Source organism: Neodiprion lecontei, chromosome 7 (assembly GCF_021901455.1).
Source record: "Neodiprion lecontei isolate iyNeoLeco1 chromosome 7, iyNeoLeco1.1, whole genome shotgun sequence".
Lineage (NCBI taxonomy): Eukaryota > Metazoa > Arthropoda > Insecta > Hymenoptera > Diprionidae > Neodiprion > Neodiprion lecontei.
Genome location: NC_060266.1, coordinates 18,044,469 through 18,067,190, shown reverse-complemented (window position 1 = coordinate 18,067,190; position 22,722 = coordinate 18,044,469). Strand labels below are relative to the sequence as shown.

Sequence of the window (22,722 nt, the reverse complement as noted above, 5' to 3'; positions counted from 1 at the left end):
TTCAAATTGCTATTGTTTACCGGCCACCCATTGTTTCATATTTTTTTCACCATACCTGAATCGTAACTTTATTAATATCGATGCTGCGAAACTTATGTATAATTTTCTCGTTTATAATTTCGCGGAAAATTTTTAGAGTTAGCGATGCCCCGTGTTAAAAGCAGAAGTAAGAAACTGTTGAAACGCCTATTCGAATGTCGTCCCGATAAGAACATCGTATAACTGTGCAAAATTCAAACAAATCCTTTCCCTCTGTGCACATACGACAAATCGCAGGTTTTCTGCTACATCCTATCAAAAATGAGAATATTGTGTAGTTTTTTTATAAACACTAATGCTTAAAAGTCGACTTTTAGGCACTGATACTCATGAAGACTACAAAGTAGTTGAGTTGTTGACGGAAGTAAGGCGGAAATATCAATTAATAACTGGGTAGTATTCATTTAGCACCACAATACATTCAATTGATCTCTTGGAACCTTATTTTCTAGAAAGAATCCATTACGTAACTTACCCGCAGCCGTTTGCTAGGATTCTGGAAGTAGCCGATCAAATCTGAGACCAATTCATTTCAAATTTGTTTTGGCAGACCTAGTATGATTTCTTTCCTACATTTCTTCCATTGCATACAATTTTCATATTTCTACAAACAATAATCCGCATAGAGGCAAGTTTGCGTGAATTTATCTTGAAATCCGATTTTTAATTCAGATATTTGTAGTTTACTTTTGGATATATAGCTAGTTTTTCAGCCGAAAATATCGTACCAAACTTACTCCAACGAACTTGTCTATACAAGTTTAGTTTTACAACATTGTTCGAATAAGTAAGTTATGGTTAACGAAGGCGTGACAGTGATCTATGGTTGGTTGAATAAATTCGACGACGTCCACTTGCATGAAAAAAATCCATGTAGTCTACCAAGTATATAGAAATATATATTTATGTGAACGCTGAGTCAAATTTCAAATTTATATTAAATATAAACATTTTTCTTAAAAATAGAATTTCTTAATGTATGTATTTACTATCAACGAGTACATACGTTAGGAAGTAAGACACAAAAATAAATTTTATAATCCTATATTGGTGCGCTAGCAACAAAACTATAATATTGTAATATCTTATGCAATACATTAATGAAGACGATTTTTTTCCTTGACCTTGGTGAATTGTTGAATAATATTATTCTTGGATATGAAGGTCGAGACATCACAACACTTTTTTATTGTGTTCACGTTTCAGGGCTGAAACGTTAACACAATAAAAAAGTGTTTTCATGTCTCGACTTTCATGCAATACATTAATTGCGCCAAAACGGAAATGTGATTCTTTGAAACTTACAGTCATTAATCCCATCATTAAATACTAGAAAATAGTACTTTTTAAACAGTTTGGATTTGACGAAAATTGATTTTTTTTTTTCACTTAGTAATGTAGTAAATTGCTTTCCTGAACTTACTTAAGGGTAAATCATAAATTGTAGTAACAGTTTGTGAAAAAATTCAACGACAATCTTGCTAACAAATGTTTTAATGCCATTCTAATAGATTGATTCAAAATTAACCATAATTCAGTGTTCAATTTGAACTAGTTTTTGTCACATACAGTTCATGAAATTTTACAGATGATGAAAACGCCTTTGTTATTCATTAAATTTAACATAGAATATGAAAAATTACCAAACGAGTAATTTTATGGTACACTGTATTCATGGTTTGATGATACGTTTCCTTAAAATTTATGTATTCTATATGTATATAATATACCAGTACTCTACACAGAATACGGTGTGAAATAAATCTGAACTACCTAATTCCGTTTGTCATTAGATATAATATATATATATAAAGATATATAATACACTATATCCATAATAAATGCGCTGTATTACTTAGTGACCTTTACCATCTAAATAATTTTTTATCAACGTTTGGCATTCTGCAGAACACCAATGCTGGATCAACAGATAACTTTCGGACTCCAATGCAGCGTCTAACTTCTTGCGTAAACTGTGTCGCAGCAATGTTTTCGTCGCCTCCATTGACTATAAAATTTGTACTCATTATTACAGTATTCTAAATAGTTGAATATAAGAGATGATGCGTAACATTTATACCAGATTATGAGAATTGGCGAAGAATTGATCAGTTTGTGATTGAAATATGTACCTAACTTGGAGGTTTTAAGTGAATTCATTCATTAGGAAGACTGGAATTTTCGGAAATTATACACCTGATCTTAAAAATTACTATCCCTCAAGAATTTATAAAACGTTTCTGATTTGTAGACTTTTCAGTTTTGCAACGAAAAATAATTGAAGATGCTCATTTGATAAAAAATTTAGTACGGGGTCTTTCATTAATTTGTGAAATGGATCGGAAGAGTAAAAAAAAAAATTTATACTTTCATCATACTCATTAAATTCCGTAATGATTTGATGACTTGATGACTAAATTTATTAATTGATAGGAATTCATTTTCAAAGAGATTGACGGTATAGTTTTAAGTTTTAGCCTTCCTTCAAACTGAATATTGAAAATTAAAACTTCCAAAAATAAAGCAGCAGTAAAAGCTGAATTTAAAAAATACTTAATTGTACCCTACAAAATGGATTGTTTCAAGTAGTTCGTTATTTACGATTGTTAACTACGTTTTGTATTTTGGTTTTTTGTAATTATTGTTTGTGTACATAGCAGAAGTACTTTATCAAATAAAACAGGAATTACGACTTGATAACAAATGAAACTGCGAGATAATATGCAAAAACATGTTTCGGTCAACAAAGTAATTACTGCTTAAGGACACTTTAGATGTCAGAATTCAAGCGTGGACTTTTCATGACGTATTTCCTTTTCAAGGTTTGAAATTTTTAAAATTTGAAACACTAGACGGGCGTACTGAAAACAATCGAAACAAGGAAAAAAAAATTGTTTTTCTGGCTTTGGAGTATTCCGATTGTGCTTCTTCAGATGTGCATACAAAATTGGTGAAACGCTTCATGTTTTAATAAAAATTTATAAAAAATACATCAATATTCAAGGACTACATCTGTTACAGCTTTAATGAGTTGAAAATTAACAATGTTTGTCAACTGAATGTCAGGAATGGATCAAGTTACAACAAGCCAAAGTATCACACTTGAATTGAGTAATCTATGTAATATGGACTAACGGCACAAATACCCTCCTTTACACTTATTCTCTCACCTGTGATGAATGTTCGCTCATGGCTCGCAAGGAAGGTATCAATTCTCCTTGAAAACGGTCCGGCCATAAAACCCGGGAGACAAGTCCTGCCCTTAGAGCTTCGCTAGCCGTCAATGTTCTTCCACCGAGCAAAAGTTCACTTGTCTACAACAAAATAAAATGAGGCATGTAGTTACAGAGTACTTTGGAGTTTGCCTAGTATTTGTTTCGCATCTTACTAACAGTAACAATGTCATGTGAAGTTTTTCTGTAAGCATATTCCCTGAAATAAGGCTTATTTCAAAAGTTGCTACATTTACTGATGGCAAAATTGATATTAGAATTTTTTCAATCCTAAGTCACAGATTGGTTAGCGTGACAAACGATAGTTCGAAGCAAATCATAATTATCTTAGATAAGTTCATTTCTCTCCGACATATCTCAGAACAATCACTAGAGTGAAGACGCAAGGTGCATCTGTGACAGAGTAAAACCTCTAGTATTTAATAATAAGATGGGAATATTTTATTACAGTTCTACCTGAGGCGAAATCATAGCAGACTTGTGGATGAGCGATATTCTTAAAGGGATAAAGAATAAATTTAAAAAGTGCTTACAACAGTATTTCCAATAGTTTGAGACAGAGTAAGTATCGCCGCTCCTTCAGGTATTTGCCCAAGCTGTCCATAAGGCATACTGAATGTGGCTTTGTCGCTGGCGATGACTAGGTCAAATAATGGCAACATCGTAACACCTAATCCAACAGCTGCTCCATGTATCCCTGCCACTATGGGTTTATTGAAATTAGCTAACGTCTTTATAAACTCCCTGAAATCAAACAGTAAGATGGTGTGAATGGCAAATATTTTGAATTATAGGCAGAATACACACTCGTGTTTACATCTGTACTTTGTGGAGATGTTGAGGCAGGTAGCGAAATTATTTCTTGAATTATTTTATATAAGTGGTTCGTATAAAATACTGTATTTTAATATTCAAGTGAGGATCAAAATGTGGTCCAGACCAAAATTCTATATTTAAATTTGACATGCAATTTCGGATGCTTTAGTATCTTTTTCTGTTATTGGGATGTATAAATCAATTGATTATGACAATACTAACTTGACCCCATTAGCCAGTTCCTCGGCATTGACTCGACGTTCTTCTCTGTCAGAATTTATTAGATTTGAGAGGTCTAGACCTTCACAAAAACTTGTTCCGGTGGAAGTCAAAAGAACTACGCGACAACCATCGTCCCTTCTCAGCAACAATAACACTTCGCGAAGTTCCTGCATTAGCTACGAAGAACAAACAGAAATATTCATATTATTACTGCATCAGTTCATTTCTGTAATATATGTACTATTTTTGACAATGTTACATTACTCTCTTTCATTCCATATTTCATTTTACAATACTACTGAATCCTTTAATATGTATTCAATTGGTTCATTCTCATACTCATTTCGGTTATCTGATAGATTATATACATGGATATAATCTAGTGTGGTTACAGGTCTTGTTTGTTGTTGTGCAAAAAAAAAAAGAAAAAAATCTTGAATCTTAGTACAAACTTAGATTGCAATACGGCCTACCTGGAGGGTGATTCCATTCTTCAATTTGCTAGATGATGGTATCATTATTAATTCAACGATATTGCCGTGTCGTCGCAGATTGATTTCATTGCTGCTAAACTGGTCTAGCAAGTCAGGTTGTATTTTATCAGTCGGTTTGGTTGCATTTGAAGGTGCTGCATATAAAATACATTCTTTACAATACAAGAAGTAAATTGAATATGTATTTTTATCATTTGAGTTCAAAAAAACTTGATGTTAATAATCATTTTCTCGACGTGAATAAAAAACGTGGTGAAAACTCGTCAGAAATTTTTTCAGGATGTAAATGACTTTTAGCGTGCAGGTGTTGATGATGTTATCAATAACGCATAATTTTGACAAAACTGGGTCAAAATATCATCAAACTAATTGGTTCGAAGATGAAAAATGAACATATTTCAGTGAACGGTGAACAGTGGAAGACTGAAAATACTGATCATACTGGTAAAACTGGAAGATAATTTCATGCAAGATTGAAGTAGATAAATTAACGTTTCCCGAAATTATAGAGCAGATTTTGTAACCTTAATTGTTGGTAAGCCAACTGAACATAAGACAACCAAGATAGACTACTTTTAGATATGATAGCGACTTACCTTTTAGTTTGCGGAGAACAATTGTACTTCCAGAGCTACCAGCAGTTGCATCAACATTTGAAAGAGCGGATACTGCCTCAGCTAAACAAGCGGAGAGTTTGTCCTCTTGTTCATTATCCATTTCATACTCAAGAGCGTCTTTTGCTTTGTTTGCAGCCGCTTTCGTTTTTGTTCCTTTCTTCATTTTTGTCACTTCTTTTTCCAAAGATGCCCCATTTGATCTAGTTGATACTTTAATTCCAGAAACGTGGCTGTTAGCCTGTCCAATATCAGTTGTCTCAATATTTTTATTGAGTTTTTCAGTACTTCTACTATCTGCACGCAAGTTTGGACGACTCGCTAGTGTAATACCTTTTTCAAGGGATACAACACACTCATGCTCGGTGCTTTCTGTTGATTTTTTTCTACTGACACCAACTTTTTTGTGCGGTGATAATGTATCAGTCGATTGTTTGTTCTTCTCGTTTTGTGAATGTCGTCGCCTCGCAGATCTCGTAACGTGTGCTGGGCCTTCTTCAGCTCCGCTGGGTTCTGTTTGTTTGTCTGGTCCATCGATGCTGACTCTCGGACTTCCTGAAGTACTTGAAAATGAGCTGGACGAATGCCTTCTTACAATTATTGACGCATCAGCAGCGTTTCTGATTTTGGCTGGATATATAAAATCACCCGAGGACGATACAGACGACCGAGTCGACTTGATACGCTCATTTTCTCTGTTTTCATTCTCAGGCAGGTTAATTTGTTGTGTGCCTCGTTTAGATCTCGATATTTTTGTTGGGCTACCCCCCGAAGTACGAAGTCGCAATACTGCATTTCGTACTAATTTTGTTCTGATTTTCAGCTCCCGTTGCACCTTGTGCAGGTCCATGACTTTCGTTTGGGACTTTGTAATTGGAATCAGACGTTTCCTTTCCGGTTGTTCAACATCATACAACAAATTGACCACTCCTTCGTCCTGAAGTAGTTTATCTATTTCGTTTGACTTCTTCTTGGGTTTTGTATCGCTCGAAGATACTTCCATTAACTGTTTCTGTACCTTCTGTTGTTGTTGTTGTTGCTGTTGTTTGATGGTGGTCCTATATTTTTTCGGGGATGAGATGAATTTTGATTTCATGTGAACAGACTTTGCATTTGTAACATTGGTAGAAGATTTTTGGCGAAGTAATTTCTTTGCTGGTACATTACGCTTTCCAATAGTCTGAACTAATTTCTTCCCCATTTTCTGTGATTTAGACTGATACATTCGATTTTTCGTCGGGCCAACTTTCGAAAGAATATTCCTACTTGTGGTTTTTGAAATTACGGATGTTGCTTCGCTTTCATCAACAGATGTCTCAACTGCTGGGACTTCCGGAACAGAAGCCTCAACCAACGTTTCGATTTTATTAGGCTTTTTCTGCGCAGCCACTTTTCCTTTGTACACTTTCTGTTTCTTAGATGAATTTTGCTCATGTTCACGAGCTTTTTCAGTCGGTTTTCGCTTTCTACCAGACCGTGATTCTTCCGAATGATCTTCTACGCTGACCTGCATTCTTTCTTGTTTTACTACCAATTCGATTGTTGGAGGTGGATTTTCTTCTTCCGCAGGCTCGGTCTGGATATTTTCCGCATCAATGACAGATGCAGTCGTCTGCACAGCGTTAATATTTGGCGGAGTTTCATCAGTGTCAGAGGATACTTTGCTTGGTGCAGGCTTAAATGTTCTTCTCTTTCTTGAGTGCCTTTTCAGAGATATACTCGGGAGTTCAAGGAGTTGCTTCAAGGCCAGTTCCCTTTCTTTGTACGGATCAAGTTTCACTGGTGTTGATGTTGTATTTGGTGTTGGTTCTGAACTCTTAGTCGACTCAACAACTGTATGTGGTTTGAGATTTGACCAGTCAGGATCGACGTCACCCTCCAAGATTGCAAGTAATTCTCTGTTATCAGCAGTTTCAATTCTCTCGGCGACATCCATTATTTTATCTTTGGCCGGTGATTTTTTAGTATAATATTCAGAAGACATCTTGGACGGTTCAGAGAATGATATCTTTGCAGACAGAGCGTTAGTCGAAGCGCCCGATAACTTGCTCGATAAACGTTGCGTGATTTTTTTTACAAACAATATATCACCACCCTGTGGCAGATCAATTTCCTTCTGCTTTTCCTTAATACGTTCTTGTATAACTTCTGTCACATCAGCCTTAGATGCGATTTGACTCATTAAATGCCGTCCCAGCACTTTTACTCCAGCTCTGGTAGGTTGTTGCTTCTTTTTTGATATCATAGTAACCGCTGACCGATTGGTCATTGGCTTACTGACTACACGAACTAATGCTTCAGGTACTGATTCAGGTTTTATCGCCACCAAGGTTTCATCAACAGTTGTGCCGCCTTTGCTGGTTTCACTTTCTAACCCATTGACACGCTCTTTGTCGACAGATTCAGTACCCTTTCGCGTTTTCTTCTCTTTTATATTGACTGTTTCTTTACTTGAACTTTTATTTATAATCTGGTAACTGTCGTCAACTATTTTATCACCCTTGTGGGTAGGTTTGTCGTCAGCCAATAGAGTTTTCAATTCAATTTCTACAGAATCATGGGAGTCGCTTGCGCTGTGTTTACAATCGGGTATATCGTCATTGTTATCATCGATCCAATCATCAACAATTTCTTGGATAACACTTCTGTGATTATCTGGTTTCCTTAACACTTGCGATTCGACGGATGATTTCTCATTTCTTGTTATTTCAGCGGTTTGGTCAGTTTTTATTGTGACGCTAACAATTGTTGTACTCTCATGATCCTCATTGTCATTTTCCAGTGACGCGTCTTTGATTTCTGCCTTATCTGAAACTAACTGACTGTTATCTTCATTATCGTGATTTTTAGACAGGAATAATTCATTCGAAATAGGCTCACTGCTAGTGGCCACACAGTCATGCGTTTGGTCAATTTCTAACTCAATAATATTCTCATCAACAGCTGCATCACTTTCTTGAAGGGCTGCATCGCTTTCTTCAACAGCGGCATCGTTTTCTTCTACCCCTGCATCACCGTCTTCGACAACTTCCAGCAAAACCAACTCTTTCGTTACAAAACCTTCTCTGTCATCCGAACTGTCCTCCTCTTGGATTTCTACAGTATACGGCTGTTTACTTGTCGTAACTATTTCTTCAACAATGCTCATCACACTTGGGTCACAAGGTTCGTGAGTTTGTATAGTTTCCTCAACAACAGTTGCATCTTCGACAGCCCGGTGACCACATTCGTCGATATCAAAAGAAAGATTTTGATGCATCAAATCAGAAATGTTCTCTGTTTTCATTTCGATCAACTGACTCGTCTCTTCCTTCAATGAATCATCCAAAGTTCCTTTTGCTACAAGCTCTGTATCAACTTCGGAAGTATCAACTGAAGTGACTACTTCAACCATCTGTTCAGCAACTTCAAACGTGCATTCGTTATTAGGGTCGCAATTCTTGCTGCTTGGGAAATCTGGTGGATTTTCATGATTTTCCATCACTACAGCCATTGGTTCTGTAATTACCTCTGTAACCATAGGTTCAATTTTCAAATGATCGATAAGAATATCTTGAGGAGGCGTATCCAGAGCCTGATTTGCTGTATGAAGCCGAGCTACTTCTTTCAGCGTGACATTTTTACATGTCGCATTGCTTATGGACTCATTGAAGTTGCTATTCCCAGTCTGTTCCGTACTACCCTCCATGTTTTGTTGCTCCATTTCGTTTTTTGATCGTTATGCCGAAACACTCAGCACCTCTGAAGGTATCTTGAAATTAGAAAAACTATTATCATGAATGTCATTGGATTCAAGATTACTTGAAGCAACGCGTTCTGAATATAGTAATACATATGTACTTTGAATATGAATTTATGTTGCTTTCCATTACAAGTCATTCGCATCGGTTGATCAAGATGTTTTCAATTTTGTACTGAGAGTTTTCCGTGAAGGATCCCGACGCAAACGATCTTTTGCCAGCTGATAAACAACCGAAAGTACATCTTAGGTGCTTACTGCATGTCGGCATCGCATTGTTTACATCTCGGGCCTTTACTCAAAACTCTCGGTATTGTCTCATACATTTCAATGAATTGTTACAGTAACAATCAAAACATATAATTTATTATGAATACGTCGATTGCATACTACGTTAAAAAAAAAAAAAAACATCTTATATGAACAAATCATATAAAAATGGAATTGAGTAGTAGTTAAATGACCGAGTCTATACTCTAAAGTACCATGAAAATAACTATGTAGAAGTTGATTAAAACTAAAAACTGACCAACTAAAAGACTTAAGCATATTATAAACAAAACTTTATTTTATTATTCAAGGACGAATGCAGAGTATGAATGAACTCACTTGCATCAAATTTCACAAGTATATTTCATCGCCTTCGAATATCCATTGCAAGACAAGTAACAGCCAGGATATTCAAGTATTGGAAGACTAAGCAGAGTTTCCAAAATTATCTGTAAGCTCCTTGCTGCACGTTGTAATTACATGTTTCGGTTCTATCTGAAAGTGTAAGTACATGCTGTAATGAATAAAAGGATAGATTTTCATGATACACTAATGTCAGCAATTAATTACTAACCTGCTATAGCGAACAATAAACAATTTCTGATGCAAAGAAGCAATTAAATAGTACCTTTATATATATATAATATCTTTTGTAAATACATTACAGCGAGTCGAGAGAAAAGTCAAATTTGATCACGAAGCAAAAATGATTATAAAACTTTATCGATTATTCATAAATAACCTTCAATAATTATCTATTATGATTTTTTCAATAATTTGAGGCGGCAAGTTATTCAAAGTTTGAAAAGTACCCAGGTTTTTGGCATATATCACAATATCCTCTAGAACACATTTGCCTGAGAAATTCAATTTTTTCTAACTCTCTGTTAGTCGAAATGTTGAATGTTGATATTACTATTTGATATAACTTAAACTTAATGTTTAAATATTCTTATTGATCAGAAGTAATTTGACCCTTAGTATAAAAGATAAGTACTACAATTAGGTAATAGAAATCGGATAATATTTTCAGACAATCATGACAATCTTTAGTCTCTTTATTTTTCACTTACTAGAATAAAAAACTATGTAAACTCGATCAGTGTTGGCAATATTTAAACTGTTGACTGACTTCATATATTGTCTACGAACATATAAGATATATCTTATTGTTAAAATTTTTAGAATGATGTAACAATGAACGTCATCTTCAACTCAAATTCCATTAGCCGACTACGTATTACATTGGTTTTTTAGAGAAGTGGTGAAACCTCAATTTTAATTTGTTTCAAAAGACTTATTCACAGGGTTATTGACACGAAACAGACAGATAGACGTGTAGTTTTAAGTATACCTAGTACAGAGGTCAGGTTTACGCCTCACTGCGGAATCATCAAGTTCTTTACTTCATGTGAATTTAATGAAGTGCAACAAATTTGGTCAATTTCAACAAATGAATCAACTTATTTCAAGTAAAAAGCAGTCATTGTAAATACTGTCTCGGAATGAGTAAATATGACACGATATTCACTCAAGCAGTAACAACTATAAACAGCATAACCTAAAAAATTTTCGTGTCCTACCGAATAGAATTAGCGAAGGACCATCTGACCGTAAATTCTGAAGATCGCGGTTGCGGACAGTCTTTTGCTTTGATGTTTACTAACTACTTGTTTTATTTTACCAACTTAATTGATGCACTACCGCAAGTTTCAAGCTTCCATTCATACATGTATATACGCATACATACCTATGCAGTTTTTCGTCGCAAACGTAACCTGCGATAAGTACAGATCATATATACGTATACATGCTTACGCGATACGTACGCTTGTAATATATGCACACATACAGAGAGAGTAAGTGCATCAGGTATAAGTGTGTGAATACCGTCTTTGCAAACAATGTAAAATAATTGAAAATCGGAAGATTACATACAGAAGGAGTTACAGGGTTAGATATGATGCAGAATTGAATACAGTAACAGAATAGTTGAGCAGAATTTATGTGATATACAAATGGTAGATAAGAGCTTACCGCTACGTGAGACTTCTACTAGATGAGTTTATGAAGTGTCGTGGCGTATTCCGTAGATAAGATTAAACCTTCACTTTCACCTTACCGTAGGAATAACTGTGAGTCACGAGAATTACGGTTTATTTATTTTCCAAAATATTGACAGAATCGTATGAAAGACGAAAATATTCAGTAATGTTTACACGAACAAAATTGCAGGTATATTGACTACTCGTGTCAAAGGGGCAACTTCTTATCAACTCATCGGGTTAAGAATTATACTAACGATTTGTTTTTGTTATTAGGCACTTGAATCATGTCGATTTATTACAAATCCAGTATGTAGTTACACAAGTCTCTCGAGGTATTTATTGTAATTTGCATTCAGATCTACAAGGCGTCATTTTGATGACGTTTTAGCTGTGTGTAATAGATGTATACTAGACTAGCATGTAAGCTATGGGCTGGCAGTATCACCGGCACGTTTCCATTGTAGCTACTATGGGTGCGTTCCGAAATTAGCTGGCAGCGCTAAGAATTCCCTAGGACAGAGGCAGAACCACTGACGAACTCGGCAGGGCAAAAAAGATAAGAGATTGTGGACAGCACTGAAAGCTATATCGAAACGTATGTATGTGTACATACACACATACACATACTCCATGAAGGACGTATTCCGAAATCAACGGCCATAGCCATAGACTTATAAAGATAGACTGAGCGCTCCTATAAGAGTCACTGACAATTACATATAAAGGACAGAGATATACCGGGAGTACTGCTCTCTCTATTCAATCGGCGTCATGGTGGGAGACAACGGAGCAGTGGAAGTGGAACAGCTATAGATATAGGCGCATAATTTCGCCTCATTCTCCTCTGCCGCCTCGATCCCCGCCACAAATATCATCAGAGAGAGAACGGAGTACTACCGGCATATTTCTGTCCTTTAAATGGTTGCTTCAAGCGGCTCATAAGCGCGCTCAGTCTATCTTTATAAGTCTATGCCAATAGCACATACAATTCCATAAACCATAATCTAGTTAACTATTTAAATATCAAAAATGCATGTGAATATTCTTTTCTCTTTGATCCCATGTATAAACATACATACATATTGTCGCTTTACACAGTAATCAAACGACGTTATTGTCATGTATTCCTATATATGCAATGCCAATTACCATCACTCACCAATTGCAATTTGTTGATCCTGGTCATTCAGTTTTGTTTTCGATTCAAAATGTTATCTAAAATATGCATATTGGTTTGATAGTACAAAACATGACTTTTTCAATAATCAAACTTGGAAACTTGAAAATTAGTCCAGAAGGTCAAAAGTCATCGGGTAAGGACCTGGGTCCTGAGCAGCCCCCTGCAACTAGATCGAGCGAAAAAGTAAAAAGAGTAACCTAGTATGTCACATAGTTTTAGTTCTTATTGAAGGCGCTAGTAGTGCAGTTGCACGGGTTGCACTCTGTAAAGGCCGTAAAGGTAATCGCGCAAACCCACTGATATATATTGCAAACCGCGCAACTGTACTACTAACGCTCTCTACCGAGTGTGACAACATAGACTCGTTTTCTGAAACACAGAGTTGCAGGGAGCTGGTCCTGAGTCGAGTTACACCAGGAAGCAGACCTGGAGCGTAGGATCCAGGAAGAAGAGAAACTGGTACTCGAAATCTGCGGAGCGGGATTCTCATACGTCCTATCTACTGCACGGTTGTTTCCGGACTGAGGAATTCGACTAGCTGATTTTCGTCTATATAGATCGATGACGTCAAGAGAAACAAAATTTTGGGTGACGTCACTGTCTGTACATCCGAACATCCAAACTTTGGTTTCGAACTTTAATACTATGTGTGATGATGTATGATGTGATGTATGATGTATGATGATGTATGATGTATGATGATGTATGATGTATGATGATGTATGATGTATGATGTATGATGATATGATATGATGTATAATGATTTTAGTTTTTACATTTCACACAAGAAATACGTACTTTATCTTTCCTGCCGATTCCATACTCAAGCGGTTAGGCCCTTCGATGGTCAGCCGTTGACTAAAGATATATTCTTCAGTTAACGGGTCAGCTAATAACGCTGCCGTTCTGCGACAGTTGGATGATAAAAATTTTTGCTTGTACCTTTCAAATGTGTGTTAAAATACACTGGAAGTTTTAAGAAGCTTCGTTCGATCTCTCCCCATCAAAAAAAAAATCCCCGACAATCACCTTTTCAGGTCTTTAAATCAGGACATTGCGTTAAACTGTCTCATATACGGAGCATCCATTTCATCTCGATCGAATTTTTTGTCTTACGAACACTTTTTGAAAAACAATTCTGCTGCTCTACCCAACGTAGATACTTCACTTGCGACAAGCTAAAACTGCGTTTCGATACTATGCCTACGAAAATTGAAGATCTAGAGAGCAAATAAAAAGTTGTTAGAATAATTATGAATATTAATGTTATAGAATACATGGTGGATCAGGGGACAAGAGGAAGAAGGTGGTTGGAGATGTTAGGAAATGGTAGGAGGTGGTAGGTGTTGACAGGAGGTGATAGAGGGTGGTAGAAGGTGGTCAGAGATGGTAGGAGATGGTAGGTGGTGGTTGGACGTGATAGGGAGTGGTAGCAGGAGGCCGGAGGCGGCAAGGGGTGGTAGGACGTGGACGGAGATGGTAGGAAGCGTTTGGAGGTGGTAGGAGATGCTTGGTGGTGATTGGAGGGGGCAGGAAGTGTTTGGTGGTGGTTGGAAGTGATCGGCAGCGGTCGAGGAGGACGAGGATGACGAGGACGACGCGGGGGGGGAGGGGGTTGAGGAGGACGGCGACGAGGAGGACGAAGGTGGACGGAGGTGGGAGGAGGTGGTTGACGGTGGTTAGAGGTAGGAGGAGGTTGTTGCGGTCATGGTTGCGGTGGTGGTCGGAGGCAGATGGTGGCGGACGCGGTTACGCGTCTTCTCACGGGGATGATCGAGCTAATCGTCATTTCTAAGTCGCAGTCGACAAGTAATCTTACGTACTCACTTTGTACCAACTCAGTCTCAAGCCTTCATACCGACACTACTTGGGCTGTTACGAATGTCGGTGCGAGCTCGTTAGGTACAGTTGATAGAGCAGAACCCTCCTACGCTCCCAGGCCCACCTGGGCCCACTTGCCTGCCGAAAACTAGTCATAAAAATTTACCCAGGGATATTCGTCTTTATATTCTTCAGTCAACGCATGCTGACAATTATTTTCTGACTTTTTCTGATTAGTCTGGTAGACAGAGATGATGAAGATATTATTCTTGACCAGATGCAGTAACGTCTTTGCTTATACATACCTATTACAGTGTTGTGCATTCGTCTTGTCCCTTGTGGAATCTGTGAGTTTCAATTGCACACCATCGATTTCCAGTGACTAACTTCTGGAAAATTCGAGAATTGCCGCTCGACGTCACAACACCGTGGGAGCTTTTCAGCAACGACACAGAGCGACACAGAGCGACACTGTGTCGAACATGGTGCTTTCCAACAACGACACAGAACGACACAGTCGAACACAGCTGCGGAGCATGGTTGGACACTGTGTCGGATTCATTGCTACCAATTTTTTAGTTAGAGATTTTATTTTCGACGCATGGTATTGTTTATATTTATTTATTAAATGCAATGATAATCTACACGCGTTTCACAAATGTTTTTTTTTCCTGTAGCGCGATTCTGTAACTCGTTATAAGAATAACGATTCGGAACGCTATCGTAACGATAACGAATTTCGCCGCGTGTAACGACAATCTCATAACGACGGTGCGATTCCGTAACTACGAATAGCGACACTTCGACGTTACAGAATGGGATAACGAATCGTCGTTATGGATACCGACAGGAAGTGACGTATTGTGACAAATCCTTAGTAAGTAACTAGAATTTTATCGAAACTCGCCTTAAAATAGTTGAAATTCGTGCCGCGGTGGCGCGCATGAAGGTTTAAATCGAGGCGCGCACAATCACTCAGTCACAGGCAGTGCAAATCCATCGTATAGTGAACATTGTAAATATAAATATCATCATTGTTATTATATCTTAACACCGTTTAATACTTTTAATAAATTTTAATACAAGTAAAAAAATTTATTTGCACTCATACTCTTAAAAGGAGCCCTTTGACCACGTGTCGTGAATCCCCATGCAGCGTTTACTGCTTCTACGTTTTCCTCACTATTCTTTTTGCATGGACCACCATTGGGTTCTTCACGTAGAACCAATATTCTGAAGAGTAAAATTATATAACTACTCCCATTTTTTACTAAAGATCATAACTGTAGCTGTAATATTTTCAATACTTCAAGAAGTCTTTGAGTTTGTTAATTTCATGGAGGCAAAGCTATTTAAAAACAATACCACTTGAAAAAAAATTGAGGTCTAGTTTAGAATAAAGATTTTTCGCGTTTTTATTTTTTGTTCAGCTTAAAAAAGGTGAATATTTTTTATAAAATAAAGTTATACTTTAAAAACACAATTGAATATTTCTTTATGTACAATCAATTGTAAACATTATAGTTGAAGGAATGTAAATTCGAAAAATTGGTGATTTTGAAAAATTAACGACGGAGCCAGGAATCGAACCTGGCGTCTAGAGATGCTTGACCGGAGCCTTACTCCTATGAGCCTATGAGATTTTGATGAAATAATATCTGTGCATTGAAGATATTAAAGAAATGAAATGACATGGAATTTTGAAAAAGGTACGCCAAGGCGGTACGTCGGAGCGTAACACCGCCCTGACTCTGTTGTCGTTAATTTCTCTCATCACCTTTAAACATTATACTTGTTGGCAATTTAACCATAAACATCATTCCATATTCTGTATTCTATTCTTCCGCATCACGGAAGTTGGTAAATCTTTCTCTCATAATTTGTTGTTGAATTCGTTGAGCCAAAGCGCGTGGTCCTCGTCTGTTGTATTCTTCATCTTGATCCATCGGATCAACATCATTCTCTACAGGATGAGCTATCGGTGCTAGTTGTTCGTCATCTTCATTGTTTAATCGTAGTTGCACTCTCATGTTGTGCAGTACTGCACACGCATTAACAATTTTCGCTGCGAACGCTGGTTCGTACATCAAGACTCGCTGGTATGACAAGCATCTCCATACAGATTTAAAAACTCCAAAAAACCGCTCGACGACGCTTCTAGCCTTACATAGTTGTTGTGTATATTGATGTTGTCGCGTATCTTCAGGAAAATTGGCCAGAGGTGTTAACAGCCAAGGCTCCAACGGATATCCAGCATCACCTGATGGAAAATATGTTGATTTAGAAAAAAGTAGACTAAATATAATATGCATATTATGTATATAAAACTCAAACTGAACCTATGCTGCTTTGCTGAACAGTGAAAAATATTTTCGCTTTGACTGCGCTTAAGGTGTTAACCAAGATTCATCACAGCTTCTTGAGGCAGGCGAAAAAGGCTGAGAAACTCTTCTCGTGGTAGCTGAAAAGGATTCTGAGCATCTCTCAGTCGCCTTCTTTCCACACGACGTTCGAGTCGACGTAATCTTTCCTCAAGAACGAATACATCCCAAGCAAGGTATTCGATAGCCATGATCCTTTGAGATTGAAGATAATCAAAGAAACAGCGTAAATAATAGACTTAATAGTAGAAATGAATTATTAATGAAATTAATGAATAATTATATTTGTGGAAGCAACTTTGTGGGTTCTTCGGAGCAACACTACAATTTATAGGTTATGTTATTCTTTTTTAGAAAATAATGAAATCTATTCTACAATTTTTTCTGAAGTCAATCTGCATTGATAATTCCTAATTACTGCAAAATTCAACTTACTTACTTGTTATTTCAAACGTCGTAATTATTTTTCACTTTCGGAGCACTTTTCAAAGCACTTTCTCGGAGTCGAGAAAAATATGGGAAACGCACACCACTCCTCTAGCTCGTGTGCAAAGTGTCGTTATAATCGTCGTTATAGCGTACCGAGGGGGTCTCTGAGCCTCGCTATCCGCTCGCACCGTAACGACATCATAACGACACTTTTCGTTACTAATAACGACAAAACTCGCTAAGAATAGTGTACAGAATCGCATTTGTCGTTATAATAGCGACGCGGTCGGTAGCATAACGAAACTTGTCGTTATGAGTCCATAACGACAGCATAACGAGTTACAGAATCGCGCTACTGGAGCGCTCAGTGTTCCTAGATTTTTTGCATAATGCATGAGCGGACTCTAGTGACTGAATTAAGAACCTCAAAGCGTTTCAACAAGCACCAAGGCACAGGGTATGTTCCGATATACACTGCGAGCACTGTAAGGTGTGTCGTCAATTTAGTATACTGCGAAGCCGTTCCTGTATAGTTAGCTATACTGGTTACTGCTTAAAACGGAACGCAGTACAGTATACTGTGATCGACATTTTTTGGCGTTACCTTCATTTCATACATAATATTTGTTTCACATTGCAATAAACACAATTTATTCAAATTTTCCATTTTTGTTTTTAACGGCCGAATTTTTAAATGACAATATTCAATAATAATAATTATCAATAGTGGAAGCTGTTAAATTTCTGAACGCTGTTGATCACGCGATCAAAGCACTGAGAGTACCTTACCTCGAAAGCACCAGTGTTCACAGTAGAAAAATGGCGACGATTTATGACGTCATATGTTTCCCTAGGATACTGCGACTGTATACTGTCCGTCTATAACGGAACGAATTTCTCCCCAGTAAGAGCACTGAACAGTGCTCGCAGTGTATATCGGAACATACCCACAGTGTTCGACCGTGTAACACAGTGTCACACTGTGTCTCCTTGCTGGAAAGTTCCCCGTGAGTTCATGACTCACTGCCTCTGTCCTAGGGAGTTTTTAGCACTGCTAGGTAGTTCGCAACGCACCCCTGGAACACACTGCGCTGAGGGAGTAAATTCCCGCGATGTCACTCGGGGTTATATGTGCAACAAGTCGCAATCAAAATCCTGCTCTCGTATTCGTACGGTTCGTACCTTGTATCACGGACGCATATTCATGCCTTGTGTTTTAGCGGTACGTATGCCTTAGTACACTCATACATATATACATACATCAGAAAGAAGGGGTTGCGCTAATGTTATTTTAATTTTCTAACCTACCTCGATAAATCACTGCAAACCGCCTTATCTAAACTGTTCTGTCACGCCTCAAACTGAGAATATACTGTTACTTGCTTGTTCCTACGCATTTCTGACATTAGAGATTCCTGGCACGTCATTTTTAAATTCACTATATATATGCATGCGTTTGCGGTGTCATCTGTCAACTGTGAATTATGAAATGACCAATAATGTTCTACACAGTTACACTTGCTTGCTCGAATTTTGATTTACAACTTAGCAAGCATCCTATGTAAGTCCGAATAATCTACTTGATACATAAAAGCAAATCTTCATCAAACGTGATATGAACTTGAATATAAATATTTTGTAGAATATCCATAACCTAAAGGTACTGACTCGACACAGTTCTAAAAATTCGAATATAATGTTATTTTTATTGACAGAAAATCGTAAGACGAGGTGTAATCCTTTACTAGGATAAAACAAAGAACGACTAAGTAATAAAGGAAGGTTCACCATGGATAAATTAAGGAAAGCACTCAGCGGTGATGAACAATGTGATGAAGAAAGCGGAATCATAACACAGGTGACTATCTGCACTTTACTACTTTATTTATACTTGATGAACACTAAATAACTATTTTCATCGTAAAGAATAACTAATGAGAGCTTATGCTAACTAGTGCAACAAAATTTAAAATTGTAATTTCATCAGTGTAAGCATCTGTATTTCAATCTACTTTCTAAGAACTGGGTTCCATTGATTCTGGAAGTTGTTCATGCTATTTTTTTATTCATAATTTGTTTGTTTTTTTTCTCATGAATACAGGAATTATGAGCTACAAGGTATCTAGCAAAATCTTTGATAGAAGACACTTGTAGGGAATTTGACTATTCAAGAAAATTTAGAAAATTCTAAGGGAACTTTGTCTGATTTCTGGAAGTTCAGGATTTTTCCATTTGAGAATTCTAATTATTTGCTGTTGGTTTGTCAATATGATGGCAGAAATGTTTCTTCGGTGCATATTATATTATTTCACAATCATTGAAGATTGGTTCTTTTAAACTGATTAAGTCGCAGAATACAGGCCTGATCACGTCTACATTACACATTTCATTCATTCGAGTAATTTATATTCAGTTTAAACCTCTCTTCTGGTTCAGAAAGATCTGAATTTCTGACGAATTTCATAGCATCCTAGCGCTAGACACCCTGAGTACATAATTGCTGTATCTATCAGATATTTAGAAATTGTCAAATCTGTAGACCGTGTTCACCTTATTGACTTCTCTTGCCATCCTATGATTTAACACAAAACAGGCCCACGAAATAATGGAAATTGAAGTTTTTTAAATATCCATTGACTAATTGAGTGAAATAAACAATAAAACAAAAACCGTCACGAAAATAATTAGTGTGCTAATTTTATTTCATTATTGCTGCTAGGGAAATGTAGATTTTGTGGTAAGTATCACCCACTTATGGTTTCGAATAAATTTTAAGGAATGTGAACTTACTGCAATCTAGCTCTTCACAAATAGGGTTAATGTTACATGTATTCCTATGCAAGTCCCGTGCAAAACACTAATTGATATTTTAGGAGTAGTATTTTTTCATTCATCACTGCTGCTAGTTCCCCATAAATTTTTTTTGTTCCAATGTAATCGAAGCTATGAAAAGAATTTGTGTTAAAAAGCATTTTGGTTATTAGGTAATGGATTCAACAACGCTTAGTTGGTCAACAAGAATAAAAGGCTTTGCAATTTGCTTTATAGTCGGTATTCTTTGTTCATTCCTTGGATCGTTTGCTTTATTTTTAAGCAAAGGACTTACAGTGTTCGCTATATTCTACACACTTGGGAATATCATCTCCTTAGCAAGGTATAAATCACTTTTTATATTTTCTATTCAATGAGATATCGAAATTACAATTCGCTGCACCCCAGCTATTGACATTCTATACCTAGTATATTCTATAACTGGCATGATATTGAGAATCAGTCAACTATTCTGCTTTTAATCTCTGCAACTCAAAAAATAATATAAATTAATACAGTTTTATGTGAAAAACCAAACACGCTCGAAATCAGTAATTTTATTCTTGTTTGTACACAAAAGCACTTGTTTCCTTATGGGGCCAGTTAATAAAGTTAAAAAAATGTTTGCCTCTACAGGAGTTATAGCAAAGATACTCGTGTTTTTCTCACTCGAAACATGCTCGAAATCAGTAATTTTATTCTTGTTTGTACACAACAGCACTTGTTTCCTTATGGGGCCAGTTAATCAAGTTAAAAAAATGTTTGCCGCTACAAGAGTTATAGCAACGATACTCGTGTTTTTCTCCATTGTAATGACCTTGACATCAGCTCTTGCGGTAAGTGACAAAGAATAAGAAACATTGTAAATCCCTTTAAAATATGCAAACAAGTATAATTGCTATTTTTGGTTCTACTAAATTTCAGGAGCAATGATCTTCATTGCTTCAATGCATACAAAATTGTGTTTTCCAATTCTTATGTCATTGATTTAATATTTTACATTTCCTACAAATAAATTTGTATGGGCGATTACCTTACGTTAATGGTTGAATGTATTTACTCTATTACCAATTTTGTTGTTTTATTTTTTTATTTTTCAATAACTGTATTATGTTTTATTTGCAGTTCCATAAAGCTGGATTAGCCCTCATATTTATAATCATACAGTCACTGGCAATGACATGGTATTCCCTTTCATATATACCATATGCCCGTGATGCCGTCAAGAAGACAATAGGAACATGCATTACGTGAACTACAATTTATGTGTCCAAATGTAACAATATCATGAGTAATATGCTCAGGCATGAGAAATTATTGTATACACAAATGATAAAATGTAAATGAACTAACCAATTATGTGAGCTGCAAAGGGTATCCAGTAATTTTGGAAGCTCGAGTGGTCGTATAAAATATCCTGATATATAAGACTTCTTGAAATAGTTAGGATTATCATGATATCTTACTCATTATAAATTAAATTAAGAAAAGATTTCTGTTATTTAATATTTCTTAAAAAGCTTGGTTTTTGCCATTCTCGGATAATAATTATGGACTGCATTTATACATGTATTGAATAACTTATGATATCTAGTTTAATAAAATCAAATTCATAATCTGTTGATTGTGTCTAAGAGCAAATTTAAGTTTTTATGTTTGACAAACTGGATCGATATCTTGGAAATGGCTTGATGAAAAAATCTGGAATTTACAGGACTTCATATTCAAATGATGGACATGGAAAATTGCGATGCCCCGTACGTATTACTGTATGTTTCTATACGGCAAAATTTGAAAAATTTTTATCACTTTTACCCTTCATACAACTTTTCCAAAAAGTTCCACATTCATTATAACACTATAGAACTGATAATATAAAGCAATAGGAAACAATATTATGACAAACGAAGAATCGATTGAATGGAAAAACAAAATGATTTCAATAATACTTGATGGTATATATGTACAAAAAATAATCCTACTTGAACGACTATGACAAGCACGGTACTTACACATTTGCGTTCGTGCTCCTTGCAAAGACTCCACGATTGGGAGGTTGGCTACATTGTCTACATGTGCGCCCGCGGTGTGAGTATAGTGCGCCTGCTTTTGGGTGCGTTCTGAAATAAATAGGCAACGCTAAAAACTCCCTAGGACAGAGGCACAGCTACTCAAGAACCCCAGCAGCGCAAAAGAGATAAATGATTGTTAACTGGGAAGCCAAGGTCCCTAGATTAGATAGGTCAAGACACGCGTGTTCCAGTTTTTCTCACTATAACGTGGGCAAAAAAGTTGTATGCGCGTTCGCCCACAAAATTTCAAACTTACATATTCCCGCATTAACCAGTTTTGACCAATCATGCTCAATTTTTTGAGGTTAAGCATTAACGAGTTGCGCCCTTAGTGTCCTGACGTTCACGAAATAAATAGAAGCACGTATATATTATGAGGTTAATGATTGTGACAGGTCAGGAATCAGAACCACACTTAGTGCTTTCCATTTAGAGCACAGTGTGACACAGTATACAAATTTCTATTGTTAGCGGCCAATCCGGGCAAAGAAATAGAGCAGAAATGTTTACACCGTGTCGTATTGTGCTCTAAATGAATAGCATCCATTGTCAT

The 22,722-nt window shown here is 36.6% G+C and overlaps 2 protein-coding genes and 1 long non-coding RNA gene across 7 annotated transcripts; 1 reads left to right on the top strand and 2 right to left on the bottom strand.

Annotated features, from left to right (window-relative positions):
* Positions 1 to 441: 441 nt before the first annotated feature.
* On the bottom strand, positions 442 to 11,878 carry LOC107227405. 2 transcript variants are annotated; one of them, XM_015668533.2, is made up of 8 exons: positions 11,465 to 11,878; positions 9,767 to 9,922; positions 5,401 to 9,169; positions 4,784 to 4,938; positions 4,311 to 4,486; positions 3,806 to 4,016; positions 3,210 to 3,353; positions 442 to 2,047 (listed from the first exon to the last, which is right to left on the bottom strand). In XM_015668533.2, exons 3-8 carry the CDS (start codon positions 9,119 to 9,121, stop codon positions 1,895 to 1,897), a joined length of 4,560 nt encoding a protein of 1,519 aa, XP_015524019.1. In that variant the 5' UTR covers positions 9,122 to 9,169; positions 9,767 to 9,922; positions 11,465 to 11,878; the 3' UTR covers positions 442 to 1,894. The 2 variants fall into 2 exon arrangements, with proteins under 2 accessions (XP_015524019.1, XP_046600501.1); XM_046744545.1 differs by lacking the exons at positions 9,767 to 9,922; positions 11,465 to 11,878 and having other exon boundaries at positions 5,401 to 9,185.
* A 4,627-nt stretch (positions 11,879 to 16,505) lies between these two features.
* LOC124295270 lies at positions 16,506 to 22,595 on the bottom strand. Of its 2 annotated transcripts, none has more exons than XR_006905166.1 (4): positions 22,563 to 22,595; positions 17,293 to 17,649; positions 16,816 to 17,052; positions 16,506 to 16,736 (listed from the first exon to the last, which is right to left on the bottom strand). It is a non-coding gene; the product is annotated as an uncharacterized LOC124295270 (long non-coding RNA). The 2 variants fall into 2 exon arrangements; XR_006905165.1 differs by having other exon boundaries at positions 17,297 to 17,649.
* LOC107218449 (vesicle transport protein SFT2B) lies at positions 18,279 to 21,738 on the top strand. 3 transcript variants are annotated; one of them, XM_046744670.1, is made up of 6 exons: positions 18,279 to 18,508; positions 19,002 to 19,144; positions 20,006 to 20,023; positions 20,271 to 20,440; positions 20,816 to 20,933; positions 21,223 to 21,738. In XM_046744670.1, the coding sequence occupies exons 2-6, from the start codon at positions 19,076 to 19,078 to the stop codon at positions 21,349 to 21,351; spliced, it is 504 nt and encodes a 167-aa protein (XP_046600626.1). In that variant the 5' UTR covers positions 18,279 to 18,508; positions 19,002 to 19,075; the 3' UTR covers positions 21,352 to 21,738. The 3 variants fall into 3 exon arrangements, with proteins under 3 accessions (XP_046600626.1, XP_015511813.1, XP_046600627.1); XM_046744671.1 differs by lacking the exon at positions 18,279 to 18,508 and adding an exon at positions 18,575 to 18,847; XM_015656327.2 differs by lacking the exon at positions 20,006 to 20,023 and having other exon boundaries at positions 18,284 to 18,508.
* Positions 22,596 to 22,722: the final 127 nt, after the last annotated feature.